At 50.6% G+C, this 23,929-nt stretch overlaps 2 protein-coding genes across 4 annotated transcripts in view; one reads left to right on the top strand and one right to left on the bottom strand.

Annotated features, from left to right (window-relative positions):
- Positions 1-2,536, bottom strand: part of STX1A (syntaxin 1A) — a 44,011-nt gene extending 41,475 nt beyond the window's left edge. For all 3 annotated transcript variants that reach the window (XR_014002587.1, XM_081173165.1, XM_081173166.1), the window contains exon 1: positions 2,418-2,536. Coding sequence is in view for 2 of the 3 variants with exons in the window: in XM_081173165.1 (XP_081029291.1) it covers positions 2,418-2,525 (108 nt within the window). In the remaining variant the exon portion in view is untranslated. The remainder of the gene's footprint in view (positions 1-2,417) is intronic.
- Positions 2,537-10,375: 7,839 nt separating this feature from the next.
- Positions 10,376-23,929, top strand: part of MLXIPL (MLX interacting protein like) — a 42,443-nt gene continuing 28,889 nt past the window's right edge. The window contains exons 1-4 of the mRNA XM_081171537.1: positions 10,376-10,824; positions 20,439-20,545; positions 21,104-21,186; positions 22,816-22,905. Of these exons, the coding sequence (XP_081027663.1) occupies positions 10,535-10,824; positions 20,439-20,545; positions 21,104-21,186; positions 22,816-22,905 (570 nt within the window). The 5' untranslated portion in view covers positions 10,376-10,534. The remainder of the gene's footprint in view (positions 10,825-20,438; positions 20,546-21,103; positions 21,187-22,815; positions 22,906-23,929) is intronic.

Raw genomic sequence — 23,929 nt, forward strand, 5'->3', positions numbered from 1 at the left:
TGGAACTCCCTCCCACAGGAGCCAGTGATGGCTACCAACCTAGGCGGCTTTAAAAGAGGATTAGACAAATTCATGGAGAAGGAGAAGACTATCGATGGCTACTAGCCACAATGACTATGCTCTGATGCTTCTGAATACCAGTTTCTGGATGCCCCAGGAAGGGAGAGAGGGCTCATGTAATCAGGTCCTGCTTATGGGCTTCATTTTGGTTGGCTGCTATGAGAACAGGATGCTGGACTGGATGGGCCATTGGCCTGATCCAGCAGGCTTTCCTTATGGCTCGTGAGTTTATGCACCTCTGTTGGAATGTCTTGCTGAGTCAGGCAGCCACTGGACCACGGAGGTCAGCGCTGTCTGCATCACGGATGGGGAAGCGGGGGCTCATGGGAGTTGTAGTTCAAGAACATCTGGAGGGCACAGGGCGCCATGTGGTGTGAAGTCATAGAAAGTCAGAGTTGGAAGGGACCATCTAGTCCAACCATGCAGGAATCTTTCCCCCCCAATGTGGGGCTGGAGCCCACAACTCTTGAGACCCTGGGATTAAGAGTCTCATGCTCTGCCAACTGATCTATCCCAGGAAACCTTGGTCCACACTGACCATCAGCATCTCACTAGGGTGTTGGGCTGGCATCTGTCCCTACCTGGAGATGCCACGGGTTGAACCTGGCACCTTCTGCATGCAAAGCAGGCGCTCTAACCACTGGCCTATGTTGAGCCTGGATAGCTCAGGTGGTAAAGCACGAGACTCTTCATCTCAGCGTTATGGGTTCGAGCCCCACGTTGGGCAAAAAGATAGCTGCATTGCAGGCGGATGGACTGAGATGACCCTTGTGGTCCCTTCAAACTCTACAATCTGACGATTCTTTGGGGCCATCAGAATGCAGCAAAGCCCACAAATGTCTGGACTTCCGTTTCACTGGAAAGTGGGTGGGTTTTCTTAGCTCTCCAAAAGAAGCAACAACGTCCTGAATCCATCCCCAGACCACCCCTTCCTTAAATCCACAACCAACCTTACTCATAAGGAAGCCACAGAGTGTTGCACGGTAGCAACAGGTGTTGCATGCTTAACAGGTGACTTTTAAGGTGCTAGCTCTCAAGCACACAGAGAGTCGCAGGTCTCCATTTCAATCTTTGCCCCTGCCTGCCCTGGAGAAATTTGCTGTGCATTACAGCAAGGGTGGGGGGACATCTGTAGTCCCCCCCCCATCGTTGGGCTCCAACTCCCATCATCCTCCCTGCCTGGGGTTGATGGGAGTTGGAGTCTAGAATCCGAAGTCTCCCATCCCCACATTATAGAAAAAACGACAACAAAAACAACAAAGTTTTTGAGAGGGTGGCAGCAGGTTCCTTTTTAGGCAGTCGAAGACCAGGAGGGCAGCCACCTGAGATGCCTGCGGTTGCCAGAGGCAAAAAAGCACAGAAAGAAAATTCCTCTTGGGAAAACAACATACCACGGCTCCCTTCTCATCATTCAAAAAAGTTACGGCTTCCAACCAAAATCAGTTAAACAATTATACAATTAGGTGCTTGAAACAAGCTAGAGGAATTTAAGCAGCCCCCTTAGTAAAGAAGAGCCATGTTAAGGCTGGACTCCTGAGCACCCTTCCCCGGGAGCAAAGCCCCCACCCCCGTGAAGACAGAAAGAGCCTCTATTTGTGAGTAAAAGCCCCCCTCCCCGGAAGAAAAGTCACCCCAGCTGGCCCCATCGATGGGACTTCCCATTAGCAACCTTTCCCTTTGGGGCTGTGGTGGCCAACAGCATCACCAGAGCTTGGCTCACCCCACGCCCTCAGGGTGATTGAGCAGGCACTCTGCAGATGCTCAGGAGCCCCCTCTCCCCTCTGACGCCGCACGTCCCAGAGATGCGCGCTGCTACGTCCCCAGGAAGAGAACGGGGTCTAATTTTCGTCAACCCCCCACATTCACCCCCAAGAGAATTCAAAAGAGATGGCGGGCGTGGGGCAGAGTGCTTCATCATTCCCAATTCCAGGGGTTGAAGACCAGATCCGCACCCGAGATGCCGCCCTTGTTCCTGCAGATCAGAACTGGGGCGATCCCTCCAGCCAGCCCCCTATCTCTCCACCCCACACCCACGAATCAACAAGGCGATATGGAGGCGCGAGGAGCGGGCACAGCCTTGTCGTCCGTTCCCTGGAGAGTTGAGAGGGGGGCAAAATGTTCCACGACCCCCGCCGCATGCATCCATGGACGGCACCGCCCTATGGAGAGAGGAGGGATCGCTGTCGTCCCCCTCCGGTTCTACGCTGACTCCGTTTTCGACGGGGAGGTTCGCTCAGCTTCAAACGGAGGGGGCAAGGCTGGAGGGGCCACGGTTGGAGGGGACCCCTCCCTGTTAGCCTTGTGATGGGGCTCCACCCCCGTCTCCCTCCCGCGGCCCCTTCCCCGACGGGGCTCACCGTGCGCAGCTCCTGCGTCCGATCCTTCATGGCTCCGGCTCCGCTCTCTTGGGCGGCGATCGAGGGAGGAGCAGCAAGCCGCGACGGCGAGGGGGGGGGGCGGCACATGCGCGGGAGCCCGAGCAGGAGGGAGGGAGGGGAGCGGGGAGCGGGGAGCGGCCGCCCGCCTGTCTGTCTGTCCGTCCGCCCACTCCGCTACGGCCGCCTCCGCATCGCCACCCACCCGCGACGGGGCCACCCCAGAAGGAGCCCGAGCTGCGCGAAGCTCCCACCTACCTCTCCAGTCTCTTTGGGAGAAAAGGAACGCCGCCCCGCCTTCTTAGGCGGATCTCCAGCTGCGCGGGCGCCTGCACTCCCAACATGCTCAGAGGCACGCTCAGTTCCTCGACAGGTTTAGTTTGCAGCAAGCCCCGTCCGGTTCAATGGACCCCAGCTTATTTTTTTAAGCTTCAGAGAGCCTGAAAGAGGAATCTGCCTTGCGGCGGGAGTGGCGGGGCAGCCATTTCTAGGCCTGGAAAAGCTTTCAGCTGTGGCTAGTTTCTGTGGCTGTTAAAAGCTCAGGAGCACACGTGTGTGAGTATGTATGCGTGTATGTATGTATGTGTGTGTGTGTGTGCATGTACATGTACATGTGTACATGTGTATATGTATGTGTACATTGACTGAGCAGGTGAGCTTGATCAGCATGGGGGAGAAGGAAAAGAAGGGGTTAAAGAAGGTGACTTGCCTTTGCAATTGTTGCTTCCCTAAACTGAATTGCAGGGGGTTGGACTAGATGACCCCTGGGGTCCGTTCCAACCCTACAATTCTATTACTGGGGTTGCGCTGTGGGTTAAACCACAGAGCCTAGGACTTGCCAATCAGAAGGTCGGCGGTTCGAATCCCTGAAACAGGGTGAGCTCCTGTTACTCTCTCCCTGCTCCCGCCAACCTAGCAGTTCAAAAGCACGTCAAAGTGCAAGTAAATAAATAGGTACTGCTCCGGTGGGAAGGTAAACGGTGTTTCCGTGCGCTGCTCTGGTTTGCCAGAAGCGGCTTAGTCATGCTGGCCACATGACCCGGAAGCTGTAGGCCGGCTCCCTCGGCCAGTAAAGCGAGATGAGAGCCGCAACCCCAGAGTCGGTCACGACTGGACCTAATTTTCAGGGGCCCCTTTGCCTTTGCCTAAGTTGTGTTTTCTCACAAGCCCTGTGTACAAATAACCCAACAGCCTTCCCAAAAACCCATTTCAGCAAGGCCTGGTCAGATCAGAAGCAAATAGCTTCCATCTTTAAGTCTCCCCACTCCCTACCACCTTGGCCAGTCTCAGTCGCTGGTCGCAGTGGCCTGTTTACACCCCCACCATTAGGAGCTGCCTTTGCAAAACAAGCCTGTTCCCCTCTGATAAAAAAAACCCAACTCTGCACATGCTCAGAGGCAGAGTGCTGGGATTTCTGGAATGGGAAACTGAATGCATTGTATGGATCATCATAGCCAAAGGCCAAATACAGAGAGTTGTTTGCGGGGACACAAAATGAGACTAGCTGGGTTGCTACCTAGCCATGGCTGCCAACTGACCAGAGGTCAAGAGCACCCCAGGGCTGGCGTTTACCCACACCAAGCCACGGTTGAAAGACACAGCGGCAATAGCTGGTCGAGAAATTGGCAACCCATAACCTGACTCATTTCCATGCATGTTGCCATGAGTGCAAGAATCCTAGGGATGGAGCTCCCTGAGCTATGTCCCCAAAGAGCATGAAGGGAGTCTCGGGAACAACTAGCAAGATGTGCTCTGGTGTTCTGCCACCTGCTGGTCGCGGAGAGTACAGCAGCGTGCCCTGCAGAATCTGTGCGGATAATATATTTATTAGTCTTAAGGATATAAGAAAAGCCTGCTGGATCAGGCCAATGGCCCATCTAGTCCAGCATCCTGACCTCGCAGTGGCCAACCAGATGCCTGTGGGAAACATGTAAGCAGGACCTGAGCCCAAGAGCCTTCTCCCCTCCTGTGGTCTCCATCAGCTGGTATCCAGGAGCATTGCTGCCTCTGACTTTGGAGGCAGTAGCCATTGATAGCCCTCTCCTCCACAAATTATTAGTTTATTATCATTCTTCCCATGTTCTTAACGTTTTGCAGTCCTCATTTCTTCCGTCTTCACAACAACCCTGTTTGTTTGATAGCTTCCAAAGTGTAGGTGCTGCCACGCTGAAATATTGATTTCTTACAGATGCAGAAAGGGCATTATGTAGTGCCAGATCTTTCTCTCCCCCACCAATGCCCTGGGCCAAATTGGACAGGTAGGCAGGACCCTGCATTGACAGGTGGGTGGTCCTGGCCACCTGTCAAATCATCTGATGCCGTAATGGCATCAGGTGATTGATGCATTTCCAAGCTGACTGGCAGAGTGTAGGGAGAGGGAGATAGCTTAAAGAGCTGGCTCAACCAGCCATTTGTCAAGCATTTTGCAAGGGTCAGCAGTGCCTGCAAAAGCCCAATTTTTCCTTTACATGCCCCCCACCTGATGTCATATACAATGTGGGGTGTGTAGCAGGTGGGTGTGGCTTGCCCCCAAATGGTCTCGTGGGACAAATGGAGTTGCCTGGCAGGCCAGATTTGACCCACAGGGCGGAGGTGCCCTACCCCTGCTATAAATCCATGCTATGCCCTATTCAACCATCTGTGGCCATCTGAAGGTCTGTCCCAGGGAAGATGGAGCAAGCATGTTTTCTCCTGCTCCATTGGCTAGGACCTGAAGCAGTGGATTCAAGTTACAAGGAAGGAGATTCTGACTCAACATTAGGAAGACCTTTGGGGTCCCTTCCAAAGTTACCATATTTTTTGCTCTATAAGGCTCACTTTTTCCCTCCTAAAAAGTAAGGGGAAATGTCTGTGCGTCTTAAGGAGCGAGTGCAGGCTGCGCAGCTATCCCAGAAGCCAGAACAGCAAAAGGGATTGCTGCTTTCACTGCACAGCGATCCCTCTTGCTGTTCTGGCTTCTGAGATTCACAATATTTTTTTTCTTGTTTTCCTCCTCCAAAAACTAGGTGCGTCTTGTGGTCTGGTGCGTCTTATAGAATGAAAAATACGGTAAACAATTCTCTGATTTGCAGGTGAAATTCCCAAAGCAGCTGGCTCCAAACCTTATATTCTGATTTTCCACCAGGCTGGCCTCCTGCAGCCCCACGCTTAGGAGACGTGGGGCTGGAGTGGAGGGGTGATGGGGAGAGGCACATGCCTGGCAGTGCCAGGGGGTGCATTTTCAAGCCTGGTCTTTTGCCAAGTCAGCCAATGTGCGTCCTGCTGACGCAACCCCGGGGCCTTGCGGGGGGGCGGGGGGGGGCGTCTGTTTTCACGTGGCGCCATGGCAACACCACCCATAATGATAGCCCTGGAGCCTGCTGGAGGAGGCCTCTTCTGCGCTTTCCCTCACCTGGGTGACAGGTCCCTGTACCTGCTTTCTTGACAAAAGAGGGCTCCCTTTGATTCTCCACTGCCCCCCTCCAGCTGCTCCAGAGGGCTGCCCCCTCCACTCTGCGGATGCTCCTTTGTGCCTCCACTTGCCATCTGTCACCATTCTCTGCCAGGGCCCACATGCCCCCCCCTCCCTGATCCATCCTCCCAGTGACACATCAGCAGAGTCTTAGGACAGGCAGAAAGGAATTAGCTCATAATTGGTTCAAGCGTTCGTGGCCACGAGGTGCAGCAGTGACAGCTGGCCCACACCTGAACATGAGTCCAGAAGAAGAGTGTGCTGGATCAGTCCAGCATCCCAGATGCCTGTGGGAAACCGCCAAGCAGGACCTGAGCCCAAGAGCCCTCTCCCCTTCTCTGGCTTCCAGCCAGTATTCAGTATTCCAGTACAGTATTCAGAAGCACTGCTGCCTCTGAGTGTGGGGGCAGAGCATGACCCTCATGTCTAGTAGCCATTGATAGTTGTCTCCTCCATGAATTTGTCTAATCCTCTTTTAAAGCCATCTAGGTTGGTGGCCATCGCTGCCTCCGGTAGCAGGGAGTTCCACAGCTATCAACTGCTTTGAAACGACAACTGCTAGGAGGGAGGAGAGGTCTTGTTATTGCCAGGCATTGATCGCAACATGGAGACTCCATACTGCATCCGGAAGGAACCTGGGTTCAATCCCTGACGAGCTCTTCGCAGAGGCAAAAATATTTGGCTGCAGTAGGGGATCCTAAGAGCAAGGGTGGGAAGCCTATGGCCCCCTCAGTTGTTGTTGCAGCTCCCAGCAGCCATCAAAGCCAGAGGAGCTCCCCAGGTTCTACTTTGTCAGGATTCTGTCCCACAACATGGTGCCCTCCAGATGTTGTTGGACTACTACAACACCCATTATCTCTGGCCATTGGCCACATGGGCTGCTGGGAGTTGGAGTCTCGGAGCATCTGGAGGGCCCTGTGTTAGCTTTCCCTGGGCGAAGCCATCATAAATGCATTAGGTGGTGTATATCTAACCATTTCCTCCAGCTCCAACACCCTTCCGCTGCTGGCGTTCCAAAATGTGTGCTCACAATTCCTAGCTATTTTGTACTTTCTAGAGAAAGGCGGCAGTTTGATGTGTCTTCCCTCAAATCAGCTTCCATCCAATTTGAAAATGTAAGGCACTGTCACTTCCCTGTTAAGCTGAGGTGTGCCCATTTGAGACAGCCATTGCACATGCTCAAATGATTTCTTTTCCTTTTCGTGAACAGGAGTTCCAGGGTGTGGGTGTTTGCAGGTGTGGGGAACTCAAACAGGCAATGTGCATCAGGCAAAGACCTCCTTGCACCCCTCCTCATGCAAATGTGACTTGAAACGGGGGACAAGGGTCACCTCGCTGCATTTTAGGCCACTAATATGAAGTCTTTAGGGTGCCACAAGACCTTGTTGTTTTTGCAGACTAAACAGCACCACTTTTGCTGTTATGTACTGAAGTTCTCACCCTGGGCCAGCAGGGGGATACTGTAGATAGTTATGCAAATGAAGGATCGAAAGTGACGTTCATTGATTGGCTAGTTACAGAAAATGGTTACTGTTGCATTCTAGTGGAGCTCTATATAAGCAGGCTGACTGAGCTCCTCAGTTCAGTTCTGTTCCAGCTTACAAATAAAGAGCTGCTTTGGAAGAATCACTGTGTCGTCTGATATGTTCGCCCACAACTTAACATTTGCCCTTCTGGAAATTTATGTCTTCTTGCTTCTGCTCCTTATTGCAGAATATTTGTCAGCACCGCCAGCCTGACGGGGCGGCATTCTTGCCCTGGATTGCAGATACACAGCCTGATTGGTGGTGACCCAATTTCTAAACCTGGTTGTCCCAGCAATTGGGTGAGTTTTGTGACTGTTGCCAAGTAGTACAGGAACAACCGCACCTTGCACGCATGTAATTTGAGCAAATTCAACCAAGGTTTAAATCACACAAGTGAAATCCAAGCAAGGCGGAGAGCCTGAAAGCTATTTCCGTGCTGGATGCGCATGGGGTTACCTGTCACAAAAATAGCTTTTAAGCTCTCTACCTTGCAAGAGGGCCAAGTTCCACTCAGCGCAGCAGCGCTAGGATGCTCTTGCGAGATATTGTGGGACCGTCCGAGTTCCCGTGAGATCGCACGTGAGCATCCCAGAGCCAGCGTGCTGAGTGGGCCTTGCCCAGCAAGCAGGGCAGAGAGCCGAAAGGTTATACATATTCCTGATCGACTTGGGGTCCCCCAGTGCAAAAAGAGCTCTCGAGCCCTCTGGTTCTGGGAGGATGGGGAAATTATTTCTCTCTCCCCCCCTCACCTGCTAGACATGAGGTGGCTCCAAGGGTTTGCAGGCAACCCCTGATTTTTGTGGGGGTCGCATTCCTGCCCCCCTACATCAGCGGGGTACGCATAAGCCTATTCTACCTCGTTCCGCCCCCATTCTGCCCCCTTCTGGGTCCAAAACGACTCTCACATTGACATTTGCGCATCAGTTGAACCCGTGCAAAATGGTCGCTGCCTGGATGTGATTTTTGTGTAAACGTGGAACGCTTGGGACCAAACCCCTGCATAAGATGTAATTGCCCTGTATGTGCTTGTAGACGTTTTCAGCATCCGTGTTGCCTCCTTCCTTCCTTCTGAAAAAGGATATGCTTGTTGACACTTCTGCTTGTTCCGTTCTTTCCAAACCTTCCCCACCATCCTGCTCCTTTCCCAGGGAAAACCTGCTCTTTAGTGCTAAATTGGAGCAAACATTAATCTGGAGGAAACCGGAATTGCTGTTTGGTCCAACTAAGCACTAAAGAGTGGTTTTCGGGGTGGGGGGAGCAGCAGCAGAAGTGGATAAGCCCTTAGTTGAAATGAACCATCTCTCCATCCCAGTACTGAGTCCAGAAGCCCAGGATAATTGACAAAGATGCCTTGCTGGCTTTCATCCACCATCACTTCCTCTTGTTTTTGTGGAGATTTGTCAATTTCACGTATGCTTTCCAAGCAGCCTTCCCCATCTTTGGTGCCCCCATGATGACCAGGGGGCTGGTGGGAGTCATGGTCCAGAACAGCTGGAGTCCACCTGGTTGGGGAAGGCAGCTGCGAATTGTTGACAATGTGCTCCAGTGTTCACAATGTAAAATGGTGGGTAAAGTGGATAGAGAGAAGTTTTCCTCCTCCTCCCCCATCACTAGAACTAGATCCAATGATGCTGAATGGTGGAAGGTTCAGCACAGATAAAATAAAGTACTTCTTCACACAGCACATAGTCAAACTGTGGAACTCCTTGCCACTGGAGGCAGGGTGGTCATCCACATGGAAGGCCTTAAAAGAGCATTAGATGAATTCATGGAGGAGAGGGCTATCAATGGCTACTGGCGGTGATGCCTATGTTCTGCCTCCACAGTCAAGAGACTGCAATGCTTCTGAATGCCAGAGACCACAGGAGGGGAGAGGCATCTCGTTGGCCACTGTGAGAACAGTGGCTGGACTAGATGGGCCCCCTTTGGCCTGATCCAGCAAGCGTTCCCAGATCCTCCAAGTGTCCCTATTTTCCAGGGACGTCCCTGATTTAGAGAAGCTGTCCCGGTTTCCGATTTGATCCCAGAATGTCCCACTTTTCCTTAGGATGTCCCTATTTTCCTTGGAGAAATACTGGAGGGTATGGAGTTATCTGAACCCTGAGCCGTCAATCCTGTTTAGGGAAGTGTTTTTAAAAAAATGTTTAATGTTTTATTGCGTTTTTATATATGTTGGAATCTGCCCAGAGTGGCTGGGGCAACCCAGTAAGATGTGTGGGGCATAAATAGTAAAATTATCAAAATAGGGAATGGGACATCCCTATTTTCATCCGAGAAATGTTGGAGGGTATGCTCTCCTTAGGTTCTTATGGTCCTCCTATGAATCAGCTTGGGTGCCTTTTTTCCTCTGTGGGTGCTCAAACACACAGGCACCATCTGTGGCCTCCCCCCGCAAAGACTGCAAGAGCCCCTTGCTCGCTCTTTCTGTTGTTGTTTCCTGTGGGTAGGGAGCAGCTTTTGATGTCCATTGATGCTGTGTTGCACCCGGGTCGCTCTCCTCCTGCTTATTTTTGTCCTTTAATCAGTGTTTGCTCGCTGGGAACTCTGGGAAGGGGAGTACATTAGCAGTGGGTAAACACTGGGTATAATTCCCTCTCCTGCACATACTCTCAGCCAAGGCAAACAAACCCTGTTTGAGTAGCTCATTGGCAGCAGCTGTCTCTCTCTCTGTGTGTAGAGGGGTGTCCCTGCCCCCCACATATACAGCAACTGAAGCGAGAAAATGGCTGGGACAGTTTCCTCGACATGCCATATCACCCGATCGTGGCAGAAGACCAGAGGGTCGCCTTTGCGATTCAGAAGCTGGCAAACTTAGCTGGAGTCTTTTTGAAAGTTGCCTCTTCCCAGTTGTTCGTTTCTGAATGCACCAAGCCCACGAGGGGTTAACTCCCCCCAGCTTTTTTTGTGCCCACCCACCAGGAGGTGGAGCCAACCGGGCTGCTCTATAAATACAGCCGCCACAGGAGGCGAGAGCAGGTGGCAGCAGGAGAGGGAGCGAGAGGTTGGGCTCTTTGCCAACTAAGGTGCGCCATCGTCACCAGGTGCCCACGTGGGGCACCAGCTTGGACCGCAGAGGCCGCTTGCAAGGAGCCCTCTGGGCCAGCTGGCCTTTGCCCCTCCCCATGGCATCCCTCCAGCCGGGCTCTTCAGGACTCTACCTGGAACCGCAGATGGGACCCAGAGACGACTCGGATTCCGATTCCGACAGCCCAGCCCCCAGCGGCACTAGGCTCGGGGCTGGCTACCCCACCTGCTCCCAGGTCATCCACAGTGGACATTTCATGGTGTCGTCTCCGCACAGCGATGTGGGGCCTCGCCGGCGCCACCATCAGGCGGAGCAGGAAGCCCCTGCCCCTCCAAGCATCGACCCCACCCTCACTCGGCTCTTTGAGTGCATGAGCCTGGCCTACAGGTGAGTCTCAGGTGGCTACTGGTGGCCAAGTCTGTTTCTTGACAGGTCTGGGGTGCAACTGGGATAGCCATCTACTTGTTGGCTTGTCCTCAGGAATATCTGAGGCTGGAGGAAGCTCCTGGAAACCACAGGAAAGAGGGCTCTTGTGTTCGAATGCTGTTTGTGGGTTTCGCAGGTGTAGTTCCATAGAATTGTAGATGGGACCCCAAGAGTCACCTAGTCCAATTCCCTGCAATGCAGGAGTCCTTTTGCCAGACGTGGGGCTCAAACCTGTAACCTTGAGATTAAGAGTCGCATGCTGTACCGACTGAGCCCCTGCTCCGTTTCTGAAAGGTGGGCCACTGTCAGAACAGAATGGTGGGCAGGATTCGCCCCCTTTGGCCTGATCCTAGCAGGCTCTTCTTATGTTCTTTCGGGTTTCTCCTTCGCCCGGGAGAGGGAACTGTTCAGAAGCGATACTTTAGTTAAACTATGGAACTCCCTCCCACAAGAGGCAGTGAAGGCCACCAACTTGGATGGCTTTCAAAGAGGATTAGATGAATTCATGGAGGAGGAGGGGGCTATCAATGACTATTGGCCACGATGGCTATGCTCTGCCTCTATGATCAGAGGCAGCGGTGCTTCTGAATGGAAACCGCAGGAGGGGAGAGGGCTCTTGGGCTCAGGTCCTGCTTGCAGCCTTCCCTTGGGGGCATCTGATTGGCCACTGTGGGAGCAGGATGCTGGACTAGATGGGCCACTGGCCTGATCCAGAAAGGCGCTTCTTATATTCTTACGGGGCTTTTCACATCCTGGGAGGGCAGGCGCAGATTAATTGCATCATTGGGGCCCCTGTCTGCCAATAGCTCTCACTGGTAAATGTTCTCGCTGTCATACATCTTGTACTGTTAGCCAAGCTTGCTTTTCTCTCTCACTCTCCCGAAATCCCAAACTAGGGGAAAGTTTAGGCTGTACAGACGACGGAGCTCTAAATGATTGTATAACATGGATGGGCTTCTTTGTAGAGCTGAAAGCTATGGGGTGGGGTGGGGTTGTGAACAGTAGAATCACAGAACTGTAGGTTTGGAAGGGACCCCAGATCCATCTAATCCAAGCCCCTGCAATGAAGGAACCACAGCTGAAGAATCCCTGATGAATGGCCATCCAACCTCTTCTTGAAAACCTCCAGCAAAGGAGAGCCCACCTTCCAAGCGAGTCCATGTCTGGTCTTGAGAGCAAACCTGTATTGGAGCCCATCACCTCTCTTCAACCCCCACCCGTGGCCTGTCTCCAGCAGGGGGCAGTAAGATTCCTCTGGGAACACCCAAAGGACTACTTCGCACGATGCACGATTAGCCTATGGAACTCTCTGCCACATGACTGCTGTTGGGGATAGAAAGCCTCTCTTCTTTCATGCCGCCTGCAAAGCCTGACACAGAGTTAGGGGCTGAGCTCTCTGCCTCCCCGACCATATCAAGGCTAGCCACCAACGCCAGCTGAAATGCGTGAGCCTTAGATTTCGTCCCTTTGCTGCTTTTGTCAAAATGGCTAGGGTTTTGGTGGGACTTTGGCCCTCCAGAGAGCGCTGAGCTACAACAGCTCAGTAAACTTGGGAGGAACAAAGGTACCCCACACCTAGATTAGTGGGTACTTCATAAACCATCCTCTGTCTCCAGCCCTTGTGATGTGACCAAGGAACATTTGACCTGTATCTAAAAAAGGGGGTGCTTCTTAAACATTTTTGTTGCCTGTTAGCACCTGTCAGGGTTGACCAGGAAGACCCATGGCTCAGTGGCATAGTGTGGGTTGCTGGCACCCAGGCCTAGGTATTGTGCTCCCTAAGGCAAATATTGTGCCCCCTAACCGGCTTCTCCATGCATTGCTGCTGCTGGGTGGAACTGAGGAGCAGGAGTGGGACATGGATATGTGCGTCCACTTGAGTCTTGCCATCTGCCCCTCCACGCTACGCCACTACCTTGGTTGCTGTTGTGGTATTGCGCTGTTACTCCACAGGAACATCAGAACAGCCTGCTGGATCAGGCCAGCAGCCCATCTAGTCCAGAGTCCTGTTCTCACAGAGACCAGCCAGAAACCAAGCAGGACCTGAGTGCAAAAGTCCTCTCCCCTCCTGTGGTTTCCAGCAACTGGTGGTCAGAAGCATTGCTGTCTCCAGCTGTGGAGGCAGGGCAGAGCTACCCTGGCTAGTAACCATTGATAGCGCTCTCCTCTATGGATTTGCCTTTTAATGTCATCTAGGATGGTGAAGGAGCGAGTTCCATAGTTCAACTGTGCACTGCATGAAGAGGGACTTTATTTTATCTGCCCTCAGTATTCCAACATTTGGCTTCAATGGATGTCCATGACTTCTATAGACCCTACAAGTGTCCCTGCGGTTTCTTATTTGATCCACCCAGTCAGATGGGCGGGATATGAATAATAAAGTTGTTGTTGTTGTTGTTGAATAGGACACCCCTATTTTCATCAGAGAAAAGTTGTAGTGTTAGGAGAGAGGGAGAAGAACTATATCCACTTTCTCCAGGCCATGCAAAAATACATACCCTCCAACATTTCTCCGATGAAAATAGGGACGTCACATTCCATAATGATAATTTGACTATTTATATCCCACACATCTTACTGGGTTGCCCCAACCACTCTGGGCAGCTTCCAACATCTATGAAAACATAATAAAACATTATACATTTTTTTAAAACTTCCCTGTACAGGCCTGCCTTCAGACGGCTCAGGATAACTCCACACCCTCCAACATTTCTCCAATGAGAATAGGGACATCCTAAGGGAAAGCGGGACATTCCGGGATCAGATCAGAAACTGGGACGTTTCTGGAAAATAGGGACACTTGGAGGGTCTGAAAATATGCAATTCAGAGTCCTCCCGGGCCCAGCTTACTGAAGCAATGCTACTGGGGTGTTGTTGCTAGCGCAGACCTGCCTGCTGTCAAACGAGGAGGGTGGGAGGACAATGCCAAATCTTCCATGGACTTTTGGACATGCTGTGCTCAAGTCCTGTTTACTCTGACCAGCAGGGCAGTCCAAGCGCAGGCAGATCCGGTCAATAGGAACACGGGAAAGGGACCCCCGTGGTGTTCAGCCGTCCACTCTGCAAACAGCCGTTTTTGGTGTCTGCTTTGACAGAAAAGCTGAGCTGTGACACGCACACACACACACACACACACACACACACGGGGAAAATGCATTTGCTGTTTGTTTTTCTAAGAACTGCCATAGAGGGGAGGGACAGAAGGGAGATGACCTCTCCCACTCCATACACTAAAACTCAGATTGGTGCTGGGAGGTTCACTCAGGGAATATTTTAACTGAATGGCCTTCATTTCCAACAGGGGTTGTGATGATGGCTAGTAGCACTCAACAATGCAGTGATGCTGAGATCCAGGGTGGGGTAGAGGTTAGAGTGTTGGACTAGGACCTGGGAGAGCAGGGCTTGAATCCCCACTCGGCCATGGAGCTCATTGGGCCAGTCACTTCCTCTCAGCCAAACCTACCTCACAGGGTTGTTGTGAGGATAAAATGGGGGAGCCGTGGAGATCCTTGGCAGTATAAATGTTATAAATGGTAAATAGGCATTGCTGAATCCATCAGTTTTGCTTCCCCCCAGTTTCTCATTTCTCCCCCAACTCCACCTCAAGATATTGCAAACGGCTGCGGAAATGTGGAGATCTGAATTTAAGTCCTCGTGAAAGTGCACTGGTGTTTTTGTGTGAATTTCTCCCGAGGCATGTATATGTGTACACAATTTCCCCCAAGTGAGAGAGAGGTGTATTTGCAAAGCAATCCTCTTTATTACGATGCATTTTTAATATGTTGTTTCCCCCTGATAGTTGCATGGTTTTTATGCACCCTTTGCTCTAATATGTGTGATTTTATACACACTGTGTGGTTGGAGAACTACACTGCAAGATTTGACCAAGCACGAATTTGGAAGGAAATTGGCTTTCCTGCGTCTTGTTTTTGAAAGAGTGGATTCAGTCGTTTTTGCCTTTCAGTGTGAACTGAGTTGAGAGCCTTTCAGCCCGAGCCCAACCCTGACAATGTTTGGGGCCTCATGAGAGGACTTTCTGCAAGGAAACCAGGTGCTCTGCTGCTAAGACCCTAGTCCTCATGATTCCCAATTGAGGGCTGCTTAGGAACATAGGAAACTGCCTTCTACTGAGTCAGACCCAGTGAGCTCAGTGTTGCCCACACTGACTGGCAGCAGCTCTTTGGGGGTTTCAGGCAGGGGACATTCCCTGCCCTTGCATAGACTCCTAGAATCGTAGAGTGGAAGGGACCCCAAGGGTCATCTAACTCAACCCCCCACAATGCAGGAATCATAGCTAAGGATATTTGCCTTTCTTGGCTCATCCTTGGAACCTCTGCATGAGAAGCTGTGAGCCATGGGGTTTGGAGATATCAGATCTCCTGAATGGCTCCGCTTGAATGTTCCATGATGTGTGGGCCAGATCTGACTGGGGAGCTCAGTCAGCAGAGCCTTTGACTCTCAGGGTTGTGGGTTCGAGCCCCACATTGGGCAAAAGATTCCTGCATTGCAGGGGGTTGGACTAGATGACCCTCAGGATCCCTCCCAACTCTACAGTTCTGTGATTCCGTGATTCTACGTCACTGCGGCATCCTGAGCAGGGCAACCACACCCATTTTCATGACTCTTCCCTGTACAGCTGATGCTGTTGTCCCTTTTTGCCCTCACTGTGTCTGTGTCTCTGGGGCAGCCCAGATCTGCTGTGTCCCTCCCCACCAAGAATGGGGCCACCTCTGTAGCCTCCCTACCCTCCCTTCTCCCTGTCGCTTGGCACCCAGATGCTGTCCCAGACATGTGGGGGAAAGGTTGTTTTCCGAGTGCCAAGTTTCTGCTCTGTCTGTGAACCAGAAGGATTTCTGCATCCCGCTTGGCAGGGAGTGTGAAATCCCACTGGGAATTCTTGGACTCTCCCCCCCCCCCCTTCCAATGCGCTTCCCATAACTCTATTTGGCGAATGCAAAGTAGTGAATGCACATCAGAGCCGATTTGGGCTGCATGTGCACAAATACTTATCTTGAAAAGCTGCCTTGGTTGCAATCTCCTTTAAAAAATGGATTTATCATGTTTACATCCTAAGGAGCTATACTCCAAGGTTCTCCTCCTCTCCACATTATCCTCAAAGCGACACTGCGAGGTAGGTTAGGCTGAGAGACACCGTGTCTGGCCCACACCCAATGAGCTTCATGGCTGAGCAGGGATTTGAACCTGGGTCGCCTAAATCCTACTCTGACACTCTTAACTCAGTGGATCTCAAACTTTTTCGGGCCGTTGTCTGCTTGGTCCCATAAACCCCTCCTCCTCAGTGCCCCCTACTCAACCCTATAAAAAGCCTAATTCAGAAGAGTGGCTTGCACGGCCTGCTAAGGAGTATAAGAACACAGTAAAATTCAAAACAGGAACAATTAATTGCACATTTCTTCAACATCCAATTAAAAAGATATCATTTAATGAATTTAACAAAATGGATGAACTTGAGCCAGCGATCGGCGTTTGCACCTCCAGGACCCCCTGCCACCCCCTAGCACCCCTTTAACATCCCCACTTTGGGAACCACTGCTCTAACCAATGCACCACACTGCCTCTCTGTGGCAGAGCTGAGACTTCTGACTGTCTCCCTTTCCAGAGCCAATTCCAGAGCACCAGGCTCTGTGATCTGGGCTGTGGCCCTGCAGCCAGGGTGCTTCAGTGTGCTGTCCCCTTTAAAGGGGAGAGTCTGCACTGTGGCAACCCTTGGCTTCCCAACAGCTGGGTAGCCTTGGCCCCTGGGGCGGTTGGCCCGGCGCCCGGGAGCTGCTGCCTCCCCATTGGTTGACTCGCCTGCTTGTCATGGGCTTAACATGTTTGCCCTGGAAGAGTCCAAATTCCCAGCGCATGACAGAGTACAGACAGGCTCCTTAAACTGGGACGGCAGGCTTGGCTGGTCAGGCCTCAGCCCTTTCCAAAGCGAGAGAGCATGTGCAGAGTGCTTTTCTTCCTTTCCTTTTGCCTGGCAGGGTAATGGATACAGCCGCGCTGTGCAAATTGCTTCGGTTAGCTCACTAAATCCTTAGGACAGCCATAGGAAGCGATCCAAGTTGGTGGCTGTTGTTGCTTCCTGTGGGTAATTTTGGTGGCCTTTTCCAGAACCCTTTCCAACTCTGCAATATCCTTTTTGAGGCGAGGCGACCAGAACCCTACGCAGTATTCCAAATGTGGTCATACTGTGGATTTGTATCTGAGCAAAAAACAGAAATTAGGTCACCTAAGCACGTGACTGCCAACCTAACAGTTTGAAAGCACGTCAAAGTGCAAGTAGATAAATAGGTACTGCTTCGGCGGGAAGGTAAACAGTGTTTCTGTGCGCTGCTCTGGTTCACCAGAAGCGGCTTAGTAATGCTGGCCACATGACCCGGATAGCTCCCTCGGCCAATAAAGCGAGATGAGCGCCGCAACCCCAGAGTCGTCCGCGACTGGACCTAATGGTCAGGGGTCCCTTTACCTTTAAGCACATTTAAAACAGATTTAACAATATCGTATGATGGGAACTTCCCAACTGCCCAAGAAAATAAGAACGCCTTTTCTGACTTTGACCGGAACCAGTGGATTTAAACGGCAAGAAAGGAGATTCCGACTAAACATTAGGAAGAAATTCCTGTCAGTCAGAGCAGTTTGAAAGTGGAACGGACTCCCTTGGAAGGTGGTGGGCTCTCTTTCCTTGGGGGTTTTAAAGCAGAGGTTGGATGACCACCAGTCAGGAATTCTCGAGCGGTGATTCCTGCGTTGCATTACAAGGCGTTTGATTTGACGATCCTTGGGGATCCCTTCCAACTCTATAATTCTATTCTTCTCCTTCTTCAGCATGTCATATTAATTGCATGCATTATTGTAAAGTGGTTCCATCTTTCAGTGTGAGGTTACCTGGGCATCCTATTATGTACTGCTGGAAAACAAAATGAACAATGTGTTAGACCAGCTTACAATGTAGCTGGAGATGTTCAGTTAGGCTTTAAGCCTCCAGACCTACCTTCTGTCCTGATCTTTCTCTATAGGACATGTTTTTTAATCCTCATCCCTTTCCTCCAAGCTGCTCAGCGTATCATGCAAGGCTCCCTTAAAAAGGTAAAGGGACCCCTGACCATTTGGTCCAGTCGTGACCGACTCTGGGGTTGCGGCGCTCCTCTCGCTTTTATTGGCCGAGCGAGCCGGCATTTGTCCGCAGACAGCTTTCGGGTCATGTGGCCAGCATGACTAAGCCCCTTCTGGTGAGCCAGAGCAGCACACGGAAACGCCGTTTACCTTCCCGCCGGAGCGGTACCTATTTATCTACTTGCACTTTGACGTGCTTTCAAACTGCAGAAGCAGGGACTGAGAACAGGAGCTCACCCTGTCGCGGGGATTCGAACCGCCGACCTTCTGAGCGGCAAGTCCTAGGCTCTGTGGTTTAACCCACAGCGCCACCCGTGTCCCTTACCCACTCCTATTTCCTCCTTGCAACAACCCCATAAGGCAACTTTGTCTGAGAAAGTGGCCAAACCAGGGCCACCAAACAGTTTCATGGTTTTGCCCCCACACCGCCAGCTCTTGGCCTCTGTATTCCCCATCCCACCTGTTGTTTACTTGCTTTCCTATCTGGGAGACAAGGAAGGGTTGCTCTGAGTGTGGGTCTCTGCACACAGATCTGTGCCTGGCCCCATTAGGCCCCTCTTCTCAGCAGCAGAGCAAACAGCATCTGGACTCTTCCTGGGAACTTGGATACGAGGAAAAGAAAAAACAATCTGAGCTGCCATCACCCTTCAGGGTTTCAATTCCCCCACCCCACTCCCACACTGCCAGGGTTTCTAATTGCTGCCGCTCGTCAGCCTCATCATCACTGCTCCCACCTTGCTAGGCAGAGAGCCACTGAGCCAGCAGGCAGGGGCATCTGTTGAGTCTCCCCCTCACCTTTCCTTTGGCCAGGGAGAGAGGCGGATGAGCAAGCAGGTTGCACTGCTGGAGTGGAAAAGCAAGCTGTGTGTGTGTGTGTGTGTGTGTGTGTGTGTGTGTGTGGCTAGGTGTGTTTTGCTGTGGTCTGGGGCCCCGCTTCTGGATTGGGAGCCCCAGACAGATGCCTGACCAAGCCGAGTCCTGGCGCCAGCTCAGTTCCTCGTTATTAAATTAGGACACTACCATTACGTTGTTACATGCCGTCACCCCTCAGTCTCTGAGCAGTGGGAGACTCCAGGGATTCCAGACACTTTCCAAGATTTGGTTTCCTTGGAATGGTCAGTGGAGATGGTGGGGTCTTTAGGATACAGTGGTACCTCGGGTTACAGACGCTTCAGGTCACTGACTCCGCTAACCTAGAAATAGTACCTCGGATTAAGAACTTTGCTTCAGGATGCGAACAAGAAATCGCATTAGCTAAAGCGGTACCTCAGGTTAAGAACAGTTTCAGGTTAAGAATGGACCTCCAGAACGAATTAAGTTCTTAACCAAAGGTACCACTGTATATGGTTTTATTTACACATCTATACAACCTGAGCATCGGATGGAGGGGCTCTCAGCATCGGAACCCAATAGATCTTGCTTCTGCATTCGTCGCAGCTTTGGATTCAGCACAGAGCAAGCAGGTCTCTGTGTCTTCAGCTACCAGCCTGCTTCCAGCTCAGTTCACATGCATCTTACTGGCTATTGCTCTCCTACCCATGTCTTCTAAAGGTTGTATAGTTGCTTATCTCCTTGGTTCGGGGGTTGCATAACTCCATACCCTCCAACATTTCTCTGATGAAAATACAGTGGTACCTCGGGTTACATACGCTTCAGGTTACAGACTCCGCTAACCCAGAAATAGTACCTCGGGTTAAGAACTTTGCTTCAGGATGAGAACAGAAATTGTGCTCTGGTGGCGCGGTGGCAGCAGGAGGCCCCATTAGCTAAAGTGGTGCTTCAGGTTAAGAAAAGTTTCAGGTTAAGAACAGACCTCCGGAACGAATTAAGTTCTTAACCTGAGGTACCACTGTAGGGACGTCCTAAGGAAAAGCACATCAGAAACTGTGACGGCTTCTGGAAAATAGGGACACGGAGGGTCTGCACTTAGTGATAGCTCTTGCAACTGAGCTCATTCTTTTGGGCTGTTAATGGGGACACTGAAATGGCCAGCCAAGGTCATTGTCTTGCAAAGAAACTTGTCTGACTCATTCAACAGCCTCTTCTATTAGGTATTATCCCTCACTGGACTCCAAGAATTAGAAGGGACACAGGGCATCATCCAAACTGACCCCTCATACTTAGCTTAGCTCAAAGGCCCAAGGGCAGGGTGTGGAGTGAGAAGCTCTCGGTTGAAGCCCCTTGGAAGCCCCCTTGGATGAAGCCACAGCAACTGCACTTCAAGCAAACTTTAATCAACTTTAATCAAATGCTCAAGAAGCAGCAGGCACCATCTAACCTCCCTGCAAAGAGAATAAAGTCATGTGACAGGTCATCTAGAAGCCCCCTTAAACATTTGAGGCATTTCTATAATTTAACCCTAAATCCCCCAAATCTGACAGCATCCGTTTACGTTCACTTTTTGCATGTATCTCTCCCCCCCCCCATTCATATTCTGCTGCTTGACGTTTTAGTGAGAAACTGGTGTCCCCCAAATGGAAGAATTTCAAGGGGCTGCGGCTGCTTTGCCGGGACAAGATACGCCTCAACAATGCCATTTGGAGAGCCTGGTACATCCAGTGTAAGTTCTGGGGCTGGGGAAGGGCGGGGACTGGATTCGGCCATAGAAAGCTGGTGGCCAGTTTGGCGTTTCTGGGTCTGCATTGCAACCCAAGCTAAAAGGAGCTTAACTTGCACTCAGAACTGAAAACTGGGCTTCTACGATTTCCCTTTATTTACTTCATGGGCCACCTTTTAAATAAACAAGGGCCCAAATGACAAGAAAAGAGATTCTGATTAAATATCAGGAGGTTAGACTGTGGAATGGACTCTCTCAGAATGTGGTGGGCTCTCCTTCATAGGAGGTTTTTAAACAGAGGTTGGATGGCTATCTGCCAGGGATTCTTTAGCTGGGGTTCCTGCCTTGTAGCGGGTTGGCCTAGATGTTCCCTGGGGTCACTGCCACCTCTGCAATTCTATGGTTCTATGAAGGGATCTTCAGCTGCGACAGAAGTCTGGCTGTATCTTTGCTGGGTGGGAAAGGGTTGGAGAGGCCCTGCACTGAGGAGGAGGAGGAGGAGGGGTTGGTGGTGGAGGAGCAGGATCGGGACCCTTGCTCTGAAGTCTCCCTCTGCCACAGATGTGGAACGGCGGAAGAGTCCCGTCTGTGGATTCGTCACCCCCCTGGATGGCTCAGAGGCAGATGAGCACCGGAAGCCAGAGGTGAGTATCCCAAACACATTTCCATCTCTGTAGTGAAAACTGTGTGTTTGTGAGGTGTGTGTGTGTGTGTGTGTGTGTGGTTTGATTTCCTTTCCTTTACGAATATTGGACACATACAAATGGATAGTCCCCCAGCTAATGGGTTGCATGAAAATACAATCAATAAAATGCAACACATTCAAGCTCTTTAATTTTGTGTTGTATTCTGATTATATTGATTTTTAAAAATTATTTGTTAAATTTGCATAAGACCTTTCATCCAAAGATCACAGGGCAGTTCGCAACATAAAAATGCAAAGCGAGAACACAAACTACATAATGGAAACAAACAAACTAATAACCTCCCTGCCGCAAGCACATCCAAAGGCCTGGTTTATAGAGGAACGTTTTCACCTGCTACCTAAAGATATGTAATGCAGGTACAGTTCTACCTCAGAAGTCGAATGGAATCCGTCCCGGAAGTCAGTTTGACTTCCAAAATGTTCAGAAACCAAGGCGTGGCTTCCGATCGGCTGCAGGAAGCTCCTGCAATCGGAAGCCGCGTCGGATGTTCGGGTTCCAAAGAACATTCGCAAACTGGAATACTCACTTCCGGGTTTGCGGCATTTGGGAGCCAAAATGTTCGAGTCGTAAGGAGTTTGTCAACAAGGTACGACTGTACTGTAATAGCAGAGTCAAGATCCCAGTGGATGCAATCAATTTTATTCTCAGAGTGCTTTGCAAACAAGTCACAGTGAGCTACCCTCGGTTCTGCCACCTCCTTAGGGCCAGACTGTAAGAGGCCCTGCACTACCTGGGGAATCTCTGCTGGACGGCACAAGGAAGATGCAATGGAGGCAGCAAAGTATGCCTTCTTTGCTGCCTTCACTGCCATTATTCTATTCCTATGGTGCACACATGATGAAAAATCAAGGGAGTTAAGGTTAACTTTTTTGTTGGATACACTTTGTGTTCAACACATCAGTTATTATTGTGGCATATGTAGAAGTACTGTGGTACCTCAGGTTACAGACACTTCAGGTTACAGACTCCGCTAACCCAGAAATAGTACCTCGGGCTAAGAACTTTGCTTCAGGATGAGAACAGAAATAGCGTGGCAGCAGCGGGAGGCCCCATTAGCTAAAGTGGTACCTCAGGTTAAGAACAGTTTCAGGTTAACAACGGACCTCCAGAACGAATTAAGTTCTTAACCCAAGGTACCACTGTAGTTGTTAAACCTGAAAAATATTCTGCTGTACTCATATTTCATTGCCTCTGCGTAATGCTTTTTTGTTTGCTTGTTTCTTTGTTTGGTATCTTTTCTCCTGCTTATTTTCTGTCTATAAATGTTACCTTTTCTCATAATTATAAAACTTCAAATATATCTGTATGGGAGTGGGGGTCCTAGGCAAAGTCTCCAGGGTTTGGATGAGGTCAGACACGGAAAATTATTTCAGGCCATGTCTCTATGTCTGATCTTCCTGGACAATCTGTGCCAATTGAATGCTGTGAGGGCACTAGAGACCCTCTTGAGGCCCAGGCAAGCTCCCAACTTGGCCCCTCTCAGTATCAGCCGTGTCTTAAGCTCTTAACCATTTCTCTCCCCTCCTTCCCTTCTCCCTCTCCTCCATTTCTCCTTTTTCTTCTTAGGCTGTCGTGCTGGAAGGGAACTATTGGAAGCGACGCATTGAGGTGGTGATGAAGGAGTATCACAAGTGGCGGATCTACTACAAGAAAAGGGTCAGCTTTCTTCCACCCACCCTCAACTTGGTTGGCAGATTCAGGACACATAAAGGAAGTCCTTCTTCATGCAGCGCATAGTTAAACGATGGAACTCCCTCCCACAAGAGCCAGTGATGGCATGATACGGCTGTTAGTGGCTATTGCCCTGCAAGTGTCCCTATTTTCCAGGGACAAACCCAGGCTGGATCTATAGGCCCCTTTAAAACATTATTAGAAATGTCATTCTAAAACCTGAGTCCCATTTAGTTTCTCTTTCGTTTCGTTTCCACAAAGTCGACCAGGTTTTAGATAGCTAGTAGTATAGCTCTGCAGAGCCCTCTGCTGTCAAGTTTTAATAACACATTATTAACATTCTAAAACGAAACGTACCATACTTTTCCATGTATTTTTTTGTTTAAAAAAATGTTAAAAATTGGGAGTCATCTTATACACGGATAGTGGCTAGGGGGGACATGGGATTGGTTGTTGCCGCAAGCTTGAGATTGTCAGGGGCTATTGTGCGTGTTATTGGTGGCTGCGGCAAGGGCTGGTGTTGATTGGCTGACACTGCGGCAATTGGGTGGGTGATTGGCGGCTTTTGCGACACATGTGAGTGGCAGTGTAGGTCAGGCAGGTGAGCGATTTTCAGCAATCCTCCCTTAGAAAGCTCAACAACCCAGGGCAATTCTCCCCCCATTTTCTTATTTTGGGGTCCCCAAAATACACGGGGGCGTATTATATACGAAAAAATACAGTAATATGACCATTACATTTTGAAGCATTTTCTTAACCCTTTCTTAATGTTATAAAGCACAAGTGTAGCTCCACCTCCGGAATTACAAAAACTGCCCCAGTTTCTGATTTGATCCCGGTTTTCGTTTTTTCTCCCCTCCATTTCTTGGAGAACAATTAAAAGTCGAGTTTGCGAAAATAAAATAAAATATCTGCACCAAATGAAGGAAATGTTGGTGCTGCCATACGTAGCCCATCCTACCATTTTGAAGGAAAAGGTCACCAATCCACTTTAAATTCATTAACTGCA

Source organism: Podarcis bocagei (genome assembly GCF_964188305.1).
Source record: "Podarcis bocagei genome assembly, chromosome: 15".
Taxonomy (NCBI): Eukaryota; Metazoa; Chordata; class Lepidosauria; order Squamata; family Lacertidae; genus Podarcis; species Podarcis bocagei.